This window comes from Mustela erminea, chromosome 9, assembly GCF_009829155.1.
Source record: "Mustela erminea isolate mMusErm1 chromosome 9, mMusErm1.Pri, whole genome shotgun sequence".
Classification (NCBI taxonomy): Eukaryota; Metazoa; Chordata; class Mammalia; order Carnivora; family Mustelidae; genus Mustela; species Mustela erminea.
Genome location: NC_045622.1, coordinates 104,220,290 through 104,235,783, shown reverse-complemented (window position 1 = coordinate 104,235,783; position 15,494 = coordinate 104,220,290). Strand labels below are relative to the sequence as shown.

Sequence of the window (15,494 nt, the reverse complement as noted above, 5' to 3'; positions counted from 1 at the left end):
AAGTCATTCGTGAAGCATTCCTGCTAAGGGCATGTCTGTCCATCCAGAGCTTTGACCAGGAGCAGTACAGGAAGCCAGGGAGGAGGGCAGGTGGAGGGGAAGGGCCAATGCCAGGAGCACGGGAGGAAAAAATGTGTGTTCCCTGAGGCGCAGCCCCGTATGGGGTAAATGACAAGTGACCTGGGCCCCCATGGGGAAGAGAGCCATGATGGAGGCAACTCTCAGATGGGGATGGAGAACTTAGCTACCTAAGGGAAGCCCCTGACCTTCAAGTAAGGTCCCAGGGACCTGAGCGCCCAACCTGTAGTCACAAGTGGCACCATTCCTCAGGGCAGCAACCCCCGTAGCCTAGCAGGACCCTGTGTTCCCATCAGCCTGCGGCCTACTGAGCCCCCTCCTTGACCAGCTCGGGCCAAGTAACCATTATCTACTTCAGAGCTCTTTGGAAGCTTAGCCTTTTGCTTTTGGGTGTTCTCGTGATACCGATCAGAGCCCCTTCTGAAACCGCCCCACCTTCTGCTGCCTGAGCCACGGTGGAGGATGGGTTCTCACTCCGGCCGGGGTCTTGGCGAGCTTGGGCTTCTAACCAGCCTCCAGGGACAAGGCTGGGGTCAGCTGGGGGAACCATGCCCACGGCTCCACGAGGCTGCAGAACCCCCAAAACAAAAGCCAGCAGGATCGGGCGGGTAGGACAGAGGCTGAACGGGCTAGATGCAAATTCCACTGTACCACTTACGACTTCCGGGTGAGTCTCTTTGCTCTCCGCACCTTCATTTCTCCATCTGTACAATGGAGATAATATACCTGCCTCGTGGGTAAGGATGCGGGGACCTGTGTTTATAAACTCCTGACCTCAGTGCCTGGCGGGCAGGAAGTGGCGAGAAGGGGAGCGGTCAAAAGTGAGAAGAGCTGGGGCGCCTGGGTGGCTCAGTGTGTTAAGCCACTGCCTTCGGCTCGGGTCATGATCTCAGGATCCTGGGATCGAGTCCCGCTTCGGGCTCTCTGCTCAGCAAGGAGCCTGCTTCCTCCTCTCTCTCTCTCTGCCTGCTTGTGATCTCTCTCTGTCAAGTAAATAAATAAAATCTTTAAAAAAAAAAAATGAGAAGAGCTAGACAGTGGCCAACAGGGCAGGGAGGGCTGGGCCTAGCTGCCTCCACCCCCACTGCAAAACAGGTCAGGAGTCTAACTGGGAAGGGCCAGGCAGGCCCAAGCTCCCAGAGGGAGGCACAGCAAGGAAAATGGGTCAGGCTGGCGGGGAGGGAGAAGGAGGGAGCCTCTGAGGGTAGGCCATCGCTCTAGGCAGAGGCCCCTAGGTCCCCGTGATCACGACCTCAGGGTACCATTGAGGAGATGGAGATCACCCCCTGCGGGGGCAGGGGGCAATGCTTCTCAGTGTCACTGATACCGTGCTCTTCCCTTTCTCCCCAGATCTACCTGTCCTGGAAGAGCGGGCCCGGGGAGGTGAAGCACTGGAAGGACATGATCGCCCGTCCACGGCAGCCGGTGGCCCAGTGGCACCAGCTGAAGGCCTAAGTGTGGCCACAGGAGGCCCAGGGGGCCAAGGGCCCGGGTCCCCATCATGCCCTCACCACTTTATGCACAATGCCCGGCCTGGCCCCCGCCCTAGGTGAGGGGAGGACCCTGAGGGCTTGGCCAGGGAGGGGTCCCAGGAGTCCTTTGGGCCCCGTTTCTAGGAAGTACCAGCCTCATCCTCCACCGGTCCAGCTCTGGGGGAGGGGCTTTGGGAGCCATTTTCCTGCTTTGCCCCTTTCCTTCCTGACTTGCTGATACTAAAGAAGTGGGGGAGAGCGTGAAGGCCAGACAGGCAGATGGGCAGACCCCTCCAGAGACCCGCCAGGTGGGCACAGTCCCCCGTTTTCTTTAAGGCAGTGCCTGGAGTGGAGAAGAGGTGCCCTCTCCGCAGCTCCCGATATGGGCCCCGGGGAAGGAAGGCCGAGGCGTTTGGCCTGGCCTGGCCAGGAGAGGCCCATCCCAGGGCAGTTTCAGGTGCCGGCTGGGCCCTGAATGCCGAGGATAGTATATAGCCTGCTCCGGGGTCCTGGAGCCGAAGCCTGTGTACTTGGCGTTGCGTCCACTTTGTGTGTGTGCGTGTCGGGGGGGTGGCACTCTTACCCTGTCCCCCTGGGGGCCACCCGTGCAGAGAGGGCAGGCTTTCATAAAGTGGGGGCAGGAGGCCAAGAGAGGTCAATGCACAGAGCCAGGGGTGGGCAAGGAGAGGCAGGTGAGGGGTGAGGGTGAGAGGTGGGGTGGTGGCAAAGGAGCAGACTCTGGAGCGGGACTGAGAACTTGGCTGCCTCCATCTCCTGCCCGTCTCCGCTCAGAGCTCTCCGGGAGCTCCTTGCTGAGCGATTTCATCACTTGAACATCATTTCACACCTTTTAGGCCCCTACTGCGTGTACCACATTCCACCAGGACTCCCCTCCCTTCCTTCTCAGGGGTCCCACGGCCCCACCAGCCCTCTTCCCCGACACCCTCCCCCAGACACCCTCAGCCGCCCCAAATCTCAGATCCCAGCCAAGCCGGCCGTGTTGCCCATGCTTCCCAGGTTCCTTCCCTGTCTGGGCAGACCTCTGCAGCCCTCCATCTCCCGAACTCGCAGACCTTCCCTTCCATTCGGGTCGGAGTCTGTGGTCCAGCCTTCTTTGCCCATCGCTCCCAGTCCCTCCGAGCAGCTCCTTCCGCCCTCTCAGTTCAGGCAGAAGAAAATCCAGACTCTGCAAGTTCTGAGGGTGCCTCACCCAAAGAAGCAGGGATTTCTCTGCCTCAGCCGTTGCAGAGACTAGAACTGGCCTCCCCTTGGAGACAGCAGATGCCGGGATGATGTCTGCTTAACCCTGCTCAGCCGCGGGAGGGTCCTGGTATTGATAAAAGACAGCTGGGGACAGTCAAATCCGGGCGGGGGGGTCTGCCTGCCTGGGCCTGACGTTGCCGGCACAGGCCGCCAGGTGGCGCCCGGACACCACGTCTGTGGTGGCAGCCTGGGACCACAGTTCTACCCCGAGATGGGCCTGACCCCAAGGGGAGACTCTGGATAAGGTCCCCACTTACAGAGCACGGCAAAAGCATGGGAATTTGAGAGCCATTTTCCTTCAGTAGGCTGCCCCTTGAGCTGCCCGTATCAAAATGTATTACACTGAATCTCACACCCGCGTCCTCATCCCCTCCTCCTAGGGTCTGGAGGAGCGTCATACAGTGTCAGTGAATCATTTTGTAGATTGAGGAGTGCTCTTGTAAAGCAAATAGTCACCCATATTTCTTGTAAATCCCAATTTTTCTGTATTGTAGCTTTGCTTAAAATGGGGCCCTGCCCCAACTGCAGGGTCTTTATCGGGCGGCGTGGGGACCAGCCCCCCGCGGGACAGGAGGGCAGCAACTCCGAAGGCTGTGTGGACGTGATCGGAGGGTTTTGTGGGAAGCCTCGCAAGGCGAGGGATCTGTCCTCCATGGCTCCCTGAGATCCTGTGCCCCAACACTACGGGGTGCCAACCCGGCCCCTGTGTCCCCTGGCCGGCTGCAGAGCCTGGGGGCGGGGGGAGATTGAACCAACCTGCAGTGAGTGGGCGGAGCAACTGCATCTTTTTTTTTTCTCGAGCCCCGCCCACAGAGCTCTCGGCGAATCCCATGCAGAGAGCATCTTCGGGCGGAGTCTGTTCCCAGTCTGACCCACCCAGGCATACTGGTGAACCCTGCCTGGGTTTTCCCAACCCCCAATACGCTGCGGCCGGGAGGCCGGGGAGGGGCGGCAAGTGGTGGGCCAAGGTCCTGTGGGGCTGGCAAAGAAGGAGGCGGGTTACGGTATGCGGTGAGGGCGCAGTTGGGCTAGGGCTAGAGGAGAACAGGGAATGGGGAACTTGAGGATGGGGGAAGGGCACGGAAGCCCTGCCACCGTCCCAGGACCTTGGGCAGATCACCCACACTCCCGGGGCCTCAGTTTCCCCATCTGTAAAATGATGGTAATAATACTTCACCTACCTCATAGGGGAGGTTGTGAGGCCGCCGTCACCTGACCTGGGGGTTGAGGCAGGAGGACTCTGAAGGTGCTACCCGGGAGCAAAGTATTATTACTGTAGCCTGAAAGCAAGGCCCACCTGCCCCTCCCCCTGCAGAGTCTCCAGGGATAGCCGAGGCTGACCTGGGCCCATCTATCTCTTCTCCACTGTGTCCCAGGTCCCTTCATGAGCATCACCTGCCGTCTTTGTGAGCGCCCTAGACTTAGTTGTTATCTCGTTCAGGTGTCCTTTCTTGTGACCATCTCCCTTCGTAACTGCTGTACAAATTCCACCTGCCACAGGACCCCGCACCTGCCCACTGGCGCCAGACGCCAGGGACGGGGCAAGGAAAACAGCCACAAAAAAAGCCAAGGGGGCCCCAGAGTCCCCAGCCCGGCTTGGGCCCCAGGGGTGGGGTTGGTGGCCACTGTTTGTATTGTGTTGGAGTCCTTGAGTGCAAGTGTTTTATTTAAAAAAAGACAGACAGACAGACAGAAACTATCACAAGAAAAAAAAAATGCAGCAAAGAGAAATGAAGAAAAACTGAAGAAGGAAAAAAAAAAAAAAGGAAAAAAGAACCATACAAAATTTTTCCACCACGCCCACCCTCTAAGCCAGCAAGATTTCCTCTTTGCAAAATCATATTTTTGTGGGAATGGGCCCTGCTTTTTGTGGCAGGGCCCGTTCTGATCAATAAAGGATCGTGACGAAGTAGGGCCTCGGCTGTTTCCTCCGTGGGTCCCAGCCCTACCTCACCTCCCAGAGAAGAGGTATTGGGTGAGGGGGTTGGGAAGCTTGGGACCGAGTCTCCCTGGGTCCCCTTTGGGATTTGGCTTCACTGGTGATGAGGCCCTCCCTGACCTTCCAGCCCTTCCTCAGATCTAGAATATGAACCCACCAGCTACCCAGAAAGCAGGAGAGCAGCCATACTTCCCGATCAGACCTGAAGCCAGGCTTGTCGGGAGTGGAGTCTCTTTGAGACTTGAGACCCTCTCACTCACCCAGCCCAGCATCACCTCCTTCAGCTCCCAGGGGACTGTCACCACCCTCCAAGGCAGGTCAGACAATCCAAACCGGGACCCTCCACCTTGCCTACCTCTCCCCCCAAATGCTGACTGGCCTATCGTGGTTTTGGGGACCAGGAAGGAGTTCCAGGTCTGTTGGCTGGATCTTTGGCTTCTCTCTACCCTTTTCTGATTTAATCCTTTAGGATTAGAAGAGTCCAAATTGAAAGAGCCCATGGCCAGTTCCAGTCCGAGGAAACTGGGCCCCAGTGTCTTCCTTTTCCAGCCACTGTGGTTCCCGGGCAAGTTACTTCCTTCCCCAGGACCAGTGTCCTTAGTTCACAAGAAAGCAATAACCATCCCAGCCCATTTCTTTCCCTCCCCGCACCTAGCCTGGGGGAAGCCGAGGCCTGGCAGCTCTCAGGATACTTTAGAAGGAAGGTGCTACATCTGTCGCAGACCCAGAAGGAGCAAGTGCACGTCTATCCCCATGAGCCAGCGGCTGGCCCTGCCCCCTCCAGAGTGAAGGGTGCCACCGCATCCCTGCTCCCCAGCACCTGGGGTGGGCGACCGCTTCCCTGCAACGCACCAAGAACCCCCACCTAAAGCCACCTGTCCTGTCCCCTTCCACCCCATCAATTTCTTCCAACCTGGCTTCGGTGTCCCGTTAAAAGGTGGTTTTCTTCTTTTGGCTTCTGATCTCTATCCCAGAGATTAGAGGGAGCCCTCAGGTCAGGTAAGTAGCCTGAAGAGCACGCCTTGCCAGAACTTCTGTTCAGAATCTCTCTGGAAAGCTGGGCCCGAGGGAAGACCCCCTCAGGGGCTCAGGGGCTCCCCCTGGACCTTTTGCCTGGTTCGCCCGCCTTCACCTTAGCTCTCCCAGCATCCATGCCTTCACCAAGAGATTTGCCCATCTCTCCCTGTGCCCGGGACCCCCGTCCTCTGGTGTGCTCTTCCCCCACGCAAACCCCTCCCGGATGCTGCTGTTTTCCCGAAGGCCATCCTGGGCCACGTCCTGCTCTCCTCTCCCTCCCCCACAAAGACAGCGGAAGGACACGCTTGATCTTGCTGTACGCCCCAGCCCGTGGCTCCCCTGACCATCTGTGTCCCTTGAAGATGCCCCACTCCCTGTGTCTGCGTCCTGCGCGTGTGCGTGTGTGTGCCTTGTGTCTTTAGATTGTGAGCCCCCCTGGGCAGCGACCCCTGTCTGATACATGTTCTGTGTGGCACGCCTAGGTGTGCTAATAAATGTCCATCCTCAGAAGAAGAGTGTCCAGGTGTCTTCAGGAAGCTCTGGGACAGGTGGCTGGCAAGACGGCATGGTGGTATTGGGAGGCAGGAGGGGGTTCTGGGCAGGGCCTCCGGGTCCCGAGCAGCACCTTCTGCTCTCCCAGGCCCCAGAGGGTGGGTGGGAAGCGGGGGATGACTGTCACAAGTTAAGAAAGGACATGCGCGTACACACATGCCCTAGTCTCTGTCTCTGCCACTCTGCTGGCCGGGTCTGGCTGCTAGGAGGCTTTGGGAGGGCACGATCCCACCCATCACGCACCGAGACCCAACCATCAGCTTAGGACAGAGGGGATCTCCTGTGGTGTGGATTCAGCTGAAGGTTAGGAGACCTGAACCCCATGGATGAGCAAGTCCCTTCCCTCTCGGAGCCTGTCCCTCACCCTGCTACTGCCTCTGCTCATTTGTCATCACGATCGCCTCTGCCTGCCCTCTGGCTCTGATCCCTGAACCCTGGGCACACACACAGCTCTTGGAGAGCTTCCAAGGTGCTCCCCCAAGGCCCACCCCCCACTGACAGCCCTGCACCAACAGGAATGCTGTAGACAGGTCCACTGTTACAAATTCCCCTCCAAAAATCTTTTCCCTTCCCCAACCCCCCGCCCCCTCCCCCCAACGCCAAGTGAGAAGTCACAGGCAGTTGGGGCAGGGGTGAGCTAGGACTCCCAATACCGTGCTCTTTCCAGCTGTCCTTGGCAACCGTCCTTGGCAACGGCCCCCTCCCTATCCTGGTCTCTCCATTTCCAGATGGAGACCCAGACCCCTCGATAGTGCTCTCAAGCCAGGAGTCTACAACCACTTTAGCCAAATGGTCTCATTTCCCAAGAGGAGCTGGTTCCTGGTGGTGGTGCAAGCAAGTAGCAAAGCCGGGAACTGGGCCCCAACAGGTTCTTCCTCTCCCTGGAGAGAAACTTAGCCTTGGCAGCCCCTGCTTAGCTGGTAAGCAGCCATGGATGAGGGTGCCATGTTCGGTAGGGGCCCTCTGTGCCTGCACATGGCCCCGGGGTACGCATGGGGCCTTGGCCCCACCTAGAGTTCTCAGGCAGGTGCAGCAGGGGAAGGGGTACAGGGTAACACACCAACGAGAGGGAGACAATCTGGGCTATGGGGGCCAGTAGGTACTCCAGGGTGACTGTGGTGACCCCGCCCCTCGCACCTCGACTTCCCCTACATCTCAGATTCGCACAGAGGGAGGTAGAGAAACGCCGGGTTGCATGGCGTTCTGAGCTGTAGCATCCCACCTACATAAACCCAACACCGTGTGTGCACATGGGGAAACTGAGGCCCAGGGGACCACAACGGGCTCCAAGTCACTTGGCCAATCGCAGAACTAGGACTGGAACCCTTGCCTTCTGAATCTGGCCTCAGGGCTATTTCCTATATGCTGTGGTCTGAGTCACGAAGCAAGAGGACAGTCTCTGGTCAGCTGCAGTTCCTACCTCGAGTGATTCTGAGACCTAAAATTCCATCCTCCAAGTTCCCAAGCCCCAGAAAGGACCACTGACCCTGACGGAGCTCCAGCCAGGGGAGCAGGGGCACCTGAGTAGCCCCAGGAGGGAAAAGCTCTGCAGCCAAGCCCCAGACCCCTCATTGTCCTGGAGCAGGAGGTAGCCTCCAGTCTTCCCCACCCACCCACTCCTTCCGTCCGTTCAAGGCCTCTTCTCTCACTTGCAAGTCAGTTGCTCCCAGATCTATCCCAAGCCTCCCTGGAACCCAGGCTGCTGGGCCGGACCTGACCTTTGGGCCTTGAATGACATCAGCCCTGTTGCCATGGTGACCGTGGCCGGGCAGCATCTTCTCATGGGAGATGAGCCTCTAGGCTTGAGGCTTTATGATGTTTTCTTTAAATCTTTTTTTCCTGAATAACGAGGAAAGAAAGTAATACCACGACTGAGTAAAAAAGAGATAAGGAGGCAGAGAAGAAGAAAAAGGAAAACAGAGTGAGGGATGTGGAAAGAGGGAAGAATAGACACACGGCGAGGGAGTGGGGGTGGGGCGAGTGCCCGGGAAAGGAGAGAGAAAGGTCAGCCCAGCTTGAGGGAGATTCACATTATATTAAGAGCCGGGAACCTATGAAGCAAGCTAGAAAGGACAAAAAAGGAGGTGAGAGTGGTTTCTGGCAGGCAGAGTGAGTGAGAGCGAGACAGGAGACCAGCCTCAAGCAGCCAAAGCCATTCGTAACAGAGGGCAGGCGGTCGGTCCCCAGACGGGACACAACTGTTGGCCACGGCCCGCCTGACGCAGAGCTGGCGCACATGGACAGGACCGCCGTGCCAGAGGGAGCCCAGGTTCCCCACAGCCCTGGGACCCAGTGCTCCCAGGACTTATAAATAAACAGGCATGTGGGAAACACACATTCTTTCTCCAAGAAATATAATTTATGTTTACAGCCAGTTTTTTTTTTCTTCCTAAAGAAAACACTACCATGTGGGGCCCCTGCCCCTGACGGTGTCCCTGAGTGTCCCCCGCCCTGGCCCCCTCCTTCCGTTATTGCTTGGATGGGAAAGATCTGGCCCTGGGAATTGTAGAGCGGCACCCCACTCCTCACCCCCTAAGGCTGTCCCTGGTGACGGAGTGGAGGCACACAGTGCTTGTCCCGTGCCCCACGCCGTGCCAGCCACCCTGACTGTGCCCATTTAAGGGAATGGAGAGTGCAGGCAGTGGGAGAGGCCCCGGAGCAGCCTCCCAGAGCAGAGATCCTCTCTCCTCCGCGCAGGAGGCCCTAGAGGCACAGTGGATTCTTCTCAAACTTGACAGCTGGAAGGCTCAGGCTGTGGGGAAGGGAGAGAGAGCTCTCTGCTCCCAGCGAGATTCCAGGCACAAGCTGAGAGAACAGAACAGAATCAGAGGCGGGAGTAAAGACCCTGCCTTCCAAGCGCCCCCTACCCCATGCAAGTTTTAGGGGGCCTGGGAAGGGAGGTATGTGCGATGGGCCCCAGCGGAGGGCCAAGAGCAGCTTGGGTGTTAGGGCCCCAATCCCGCTCTCACTTCTGTCCTGGGCACTGGCTCGGGGCCCGGGCCCTCCTCCAAGGGCAGTTCGGGCTCACACAGGCCTGTGGTCCACCCCAGAGGTAGCGGCTCCTGCACCAGGAAGGGTGGCTGTAGGAGATCCAAACTCCAGGAGAGGGAGGGCTGGTGTGGCACGCTGGGCACCCAGACTCAGCCAGAGGTGGTGATGCCGTGGACAGCGCTGACCAGCATCTCCGCTGTGCTGTCAGCGACGCTATCCGACTAGACAGAGACCGAGGCGACTAGACCGAACCAGGCTTCCCAGTCTGAGGACTGCCCAGAGATCAGCCAGGTGGCAGGCTGCTTACCAACCAGGAGTGTGCGAAGATGGCCCCCAGGCCTGCCTGTCCCTATAGCTCGCCCAAAGTGGCCCCTTCACTGCCCCAAGGTAGGGATCCGCCGTTCCCACAGACCTTCCCAGAACCCCTCCTCCCAGAATGGCCAAAGTCCATCATCCAGAGCATAGGCTCAGGTGCCCAGTCCCGGAGCGGCTTCCAGGGCAGGGAGGCTGCCCCGGGGGGCCCCCAGAGCCCGGGAGCCACCGCCCCCGATGAGTAGGTCCTCTTCCTCCTCATCCTCAAAGGCCCGAGCTGGGCGCCGAGGCGGCGGCCGAGGCATGGGCTCGTCGCGTTCTGCCATGCGCTCGACGGCGCCCTCGCCCACGAGGAAGACGGTGTCGGCGACGCGCGGGGGCCCCGTGACCGGGTTGTGGTCGTAGGAGAAGACGCGCAGGGCGCGCAGCGGGTGCAGGTCAGGGAAGCCGCCCAGGCGGTTGCGGTCCAGGTCGAGGATGTGCAGGCGGCCCATGCGCAGCAGCGCGGGCGGGAACTCCTCGAAGCGGTTACCGTAGAGCCACAGGCCACGCAGGCCCGTCATGCGCGGCAGCTCGGCGGGCAGCGCGCGCAGCCGGTTGTCGCCCATCTGCAGCGACTGCAGCGCCACCAGGCGCAGCAGCGGCCGCGGGAAGCGCCGCAGGAAGTTGCCCTCGATCCAGAGGCAGCGCAGGCTCTGCAGCTGCGCGAAGTCCGCGGGCAGAGCCAGCAGCCGGTTGCCGCCCAGGTAGAGGCGCGTGAGGCGCGGCAGGCGACACAGGCCGTCGGGCAGGCGCTCGAGCTTGTTGAAGTCGAGCGCCAGGATGCGCAGCTCGCGCAGCTCCTCGATCTCCTCGGGCAGCTCGCGCAGCCCCGTGCCGCTCACGTAGAGCTTCTGCAGGCGGCTCAGCGCGCACACGGCGCTGGGCAGCCGCCGCAGCCGCCTCCCGCTCAGCTCCAGCTGCTGCTCGCCGCTGCGCAGCTGCTCCTCCGCGTCCGACGGCAGCTCGTCCGGCGTGGACTCGGCGATGCCCATGGTCACGGGCCGCAGCCCGGGCCGCCGCCGCCGCCGCCACCGCCGCCTCCGCCTCCCGGCATCGCCCCGCCCTGGCCGCCCCCGGGGCCTCCCCGACGGGGCCGAGGCCGCGCCGGCTCCGGGGCCCCCCGCCCCGGCCTGTCCCTGCGCCGGGAGGGGGGCCGGGCCGAGCCGGGAGGAGGCGCCCGCTCGGGACCCCGCAGCCGCTCTCCGCCGCCCGCCCTCCGGCCTCCCGCGCTCCCTCCGCCGGAGGCCGACTGCCTCGGCTTAGCGCTGACTTGCGGCTCCGCGACCCGTCGCCCTGGCAACCCCCGACGCGTGTGCGGCTGCCAATGAGGCGGAGGGGGGGCGGGGCGGGGCGGGGCCGAGGTGCCACTGGAGCGGGGTCCGGGTTCTCGGGCCCACCCTCCCGCCGGCCCCGGCGACCCGCCGGGTGAGCCGGTGCAAGCCGAGGGAACCCAAGCTCCGCGTCCCGAAAGCCGGGCGCTGTGCCAACACCGACCCGACGTCCGACGCTGTCTACACCCCCAGCACGACGAGCCGTTTGGTGAGCGGTCGTGTGGCCCCGGAGCCGCAAGTCAGAAGGCACCGAGGAAACCTGGCGCGCGACCCGGGACTCCGCCCGAGTGGCTCTAGGGGAGGGAAAGAGGGGCGCGGTCAACGCCGGCTACTAATCGCCAGCGGCTTGCGCCCATCCTCACTTTAGGATAGTAATTCGGAGCAGTGTTACTTTCTGGCCGTTTTCAGGGTGGGTCACATCGGAGGCTTTGTGGGGACGGGGACGGGGACTTGGCTCCGCCCCATCCCCCCGCTCCCACTGCCCAACAGGTTCCTTGTTAGTGCGCTCACGCTCCAGTCTCCTGCCTTGTCCCGCCAGCTACGCTCGAGGTCTGTGTGTGGCTGCGGTGGGCAGAGGACTGGGACACGTGAGCCGCGCTGAGCACCACCGAGGATGACCACTGTCATTCGGCAACTCTCTTGCGCATGCTCCCACCAACAGCTGTATGCCCCTGCTTTCTTCCCTCCAGTTCAGAGCCCTCCTGCCAGAGCTCTTGGCAGAAACACTCGCTCCCATTTACTCAGAGTCTGCCATGTGCCCAGCGCTATACTCAGAGCATTGCACTGAGTCCTTGCAACACGTATGAGGTTGGTACCCTCATTACCCCAAAGTGAAAGGCGGAGAAACTGAGGCTCTGAGGGGTTTGACTTGAGCCCGGTGACTTGCCCAAGGTCACCGGGCTGGTGAGCAGCTGGGGTTTGTGCTGTTAATCACATACCGCACCAACATAAAGAAACGGTGAATTTTCTCACCAGGGAACCTCTAACTCTTTTGCCAAAACTACAAGGAAAGCATCATTAGTCCCATGTAGAAGAGGAGGAAAGTGGCCTGAGAGAGATTAGGGAACCTGCTTAAAAGCAGCCTCCGCAGGTTCAACCACTGCTCCATCCTGCCTCCCCTTGAACCTGGCTGGTGTGCACATGTAACTGATCTGACTCTCCCTCTAGCCTCCCTCCAGCCGCGCCCCACCTTTGACTCACCCCCATCCCCACCCCCACTGCAGACAGGGAGGGAGGCCAGCCCAGGGGCAGAGAGCAGTGACCAGTACCAGGAGAGCATGAGAACCGCTCGGAAGCTGGAATGTCAGCTCCTGGGGCAGACAAGTTTATCTCCTGCCCTGCTGCTCGGGGTCTGGCACATAGCAGATATTCGGTGAGAAATTTTAACATTTTTTAAATGGAAACAAACTTTTCATACCATGAAATGCTCCGATGGTTAGTGTACATTTTGATGAGTTTTGACAAATGGAAACACCCATGTAATATTTCCATCACTCAGCGTTCCCCTGAGCCTCTCTCAGTCAATCTCTGCCTCCCAGAGGCAGCCGTGAGTGTGACCTTTTTCGTCACGGATCCGTTTTGCCTGTCCTTGAATTTCATATAAATGAAATTATTCAGTTCCCACATTTTTCTTTTCTTTTCTTTTTTCTTTCTTTTTTAGTTTTTGTTTGGTTCCTGGCTTCTTTTGCTCAGATGCACAATATATATTTGTCGGATAAAGGGATGAAAAGGCATGGGGTTGACAGGTGATGCGACACGGAGGAAGGTATCACTGTGACCCAGGGACCCAGCCACCCACCCCTGTCCTGTGGGGGGCACTCACAAAATGAAAGGAGGACCCCCAGCCGAGGCAGGGGACTCAGGCAGAGATTAAGCGGAGCCCAGACCCAGACTGGGTGTAAGAGGGTTCTGAGCTCCTTCTGGACTTGATCTAAGCCCCCATGCAACTCTTTCTTCTGCTCCTTCGGGATAACCTTTTGGAAGAGACCAAAAAGCTGAAGAAAACCCAGCCAGGCTGCTGGGGGAGAGGAGGAGCACCTCCCCCTCACCCCCCCCACCGCCCCCCAGCAGGTTCCCCAAGGGAACATTCGTTGTGGAGGAGGAAGCCCAACCCGCGGCCCCCCCCCCCGCCACAACCACCACATGCTCCCAGCTGGCACGCCAGCACCAGGCAGCCCTCCTAGGCTCTGTGGGCATGGCAGGAACCCCAGGAGCCCCTGAAACTCTAGCCCCAGCCTGGTAGAGCTTCCTGGGTTCAAGGGCACAGGGGACCAGCCCTCTTTTTCCTCCGAGTCTTTTTCTTGCTCTGGGTAGATCATGTACCTTCACCTCCCACCAGGCCCTTCTCAGTGGGTAAAGGTAAAATGTGCTGGCGTTCGGGGCCCACGCAGGCTGGCAGCGGGGCAATCATGGTGATGAATCACGCCGGCACGGCAGGCGCATGGTCCTTGTGGAGCGTCACTAATGAATTAGCTTCACCCCCAGCACGCGGCTTCTCAGCCTTTCCCTACTCCCCAGGAAGGCAGGAAACTGAGACCGGGGAAGGGGGAGCACGGGGGATGGAAGAAAGGGCTCCGACAACTCCGGGGATGGGCTCCGACCCCGGCCGTCCCCTCTGCCCACGCACACACACCAGAAAAATGCCCAAAGTGTGGGTCCTTCAGACCCCCCCCCCCGAAACGGCTTTTCTATGCCTTCTCACGAGCTCTGGCTGCCCTGCCCACCTCCACATCTGTGGGGTTTTGTTTTTTTTAATAAATTTTTTGAAAAGTACAAAGCTCTCTGTGATAAACACCCCCGTGCCCAGTATCCAGCGTGGACAATTGTTCACATTTTTGTCATACTTCCTTACATCTGCGTTCTTTTACATAAAAAGAAGGCAGCACATGTCGTAATACGAAAGTCTCCTTTGTGCCCTCCAGTGTCTTCCCCACCGCGCGGACCCTGCCAAGGCTCCCCTCTGGCTCCCATTCCCCTCTCGGGGGCCAGGACCACTGGGGCTGCTGAGACTAGAATAAGATCATGGAATGTCAGCATCGTAGGTTCTTAGCAAGGATTTGAGCCTGTTAGATCCAACCAGGAAACATGGGAACAGGGACAATGCTGAGCTCTCTGTTAAAGATCTGCGAGAAGTTAGGGACCTTCATCCCAGAACAAGATATGGAGACAGGAAACTCACCAAGGGGTTCCCACGGGTTCATAATCTCCTGGGGTCTAGTCCAACTCCTTCATCTGGAGAAAAAGGACGTTGACTTTGTGTCCTTTATGCCACAACTCACTCTCCTGACCTGCACCACCAACCCACCCCCAACTTGAGTCCTCTGGTATTCATTCAACAAACACGAAACCCCTACTTGTATGCCTAGGCACTGGGGATTGCTGTGAATGTGAACATTATAGGCAAAACCCCCTGACTTTGTAGGACTCCTATCCTTGGGGGTGGAGATAATCTACAAAACGCATTCACGGTCTGTCAGGGACTAGGCAGGCTTTGCAGGAAATGACAAGGGAGAGTGTGCTGGAGGATGGAGGACCCCGCTTAGAACAGAGTAGCCAGGGAGACCTCCCCGACAGGGTGGCCTTGGAGAAAAAATGGGAAGGACGAGAGAGGGCAAACCATGCAGGCTGTTGTCAAGGGGAAATGCGTTCCAGGCAGAGGGCAGAGTGGTGCCAAGACCCTGGGGCAGGAGTGGGGATGGGTTCTGGAGCAACAAGGAGCCTGGGGAGCCGGGGGGAGTGTGGTTAGAGATGAGTCCAGAGCCAGCTAGTGAGGAGGGGGCAGACCTCAGTTAGGCCGTGACCTTTGTGGAGGCTTTGGCTTTGACTCTGGGTGAGAGGTCACTGTGGGACTTTGAGCAGATGAGTGGCAAACAATCTGACACGCATCTGAACAGGCTGTGGCTGCAAGAAAGGGGTGTGTGTGGGGGGGTTGTGCAACTCATACCCCTGTCTTGATTCTCTTCCACAGGAAAATGCCGGCTCTCACTTACGGAGCCCCTGTAGATTATCTCGTCCACCTTCCAACACAGTTTTTCCAGGCAGATACTAAATCCCCCTTCTCTGATGAGAAGACAGATCCAGTGGAGTAGCTTGATCGAGATTACCCAGCTGGGGAGGGTCTCACCCTATTGCAAAATCTGAGCTTTTCCTCCTATGGCTCGTTGTCACTCCCGGCTGGGGGAAATTAGAGAAACCACCCAGGTTGTCTAAATGCTCGCTCCCATTCTGCAAAGAGTAAAGAGCTTTCTAGAACTGCCCTACTTGGAGATTTTGATCCCAGGGCCCAGGGCTCGGTGTGTTTGATTAAATGGGGGTGGCATTCTAGGGCCCACAGAACAGCGTCGGAACCTCGAACAGGTTCAAGAAGGCAGAGCAAGGAGAGTCCCAAGTTCAGGGGCAGCCCAGGCCTGCGATCTGAGCTCAAGGTTTGCCTATTAGCAAATCCCAGGCCGTCTCTCTAATCAGAGGCAGACCCACGATGAGCCCAGGCTCCTTCAC

General features: G+C 59.1%; 2 protein-coding genes across 8 annotated transcripts in view; one reads left to right on the top strand and one right to left on the bottom strand.

Annotated features, from left to right (window-relative positions):
- SYT7 (synaptotagmin 7) overlaps positions 1–6,279 on the top strand; it is a 63,522-nt gene extending 57,243 nt beyond the window's left edge. For all 7 annotated transcript variants that reach the window (XM_032356936.1, XM_032356934.1, XM_032356930.1 and 4 more), the window contains one exon: positions 1,429–6,279. In XM_032356936.1, the coding sequence (XP_032212827.1) occupies positions 1,429–1,533 (105 nt within the window). In that variant the 3' untranslated portion in view covers positions 1,534–6,279. The remainder of the gene's footprint in view (positions 1–1,428) is intronic.
- Positions 6,280–8,666: 2,387 nt separating this feature from the next.
- LRRC10B (leucine rich repeat containing 10B) lies at positions 8,667–10,974 on the bottom strand. Its single transcript, XM_032359323.1, has 2 exons — positions 9,291–10,974; positions 8,667–9,126 (listed from the first exon to the last, which is right to left on the bottom strand). Exon 1 carries the CDS (start codon positions 10,656–10,658, stop codon positions 9,780–9,782), a length of 879 nt encoding a protein of 292 aa, XP_032215214.1. The 5' UTR covers positions 10,659–10,974; the 3' UTR covers positions 8,667–9,126; positions 9,291–9,779.
- Positions 10,975–15,494: the final 4,520 nt, after the last annotated feature.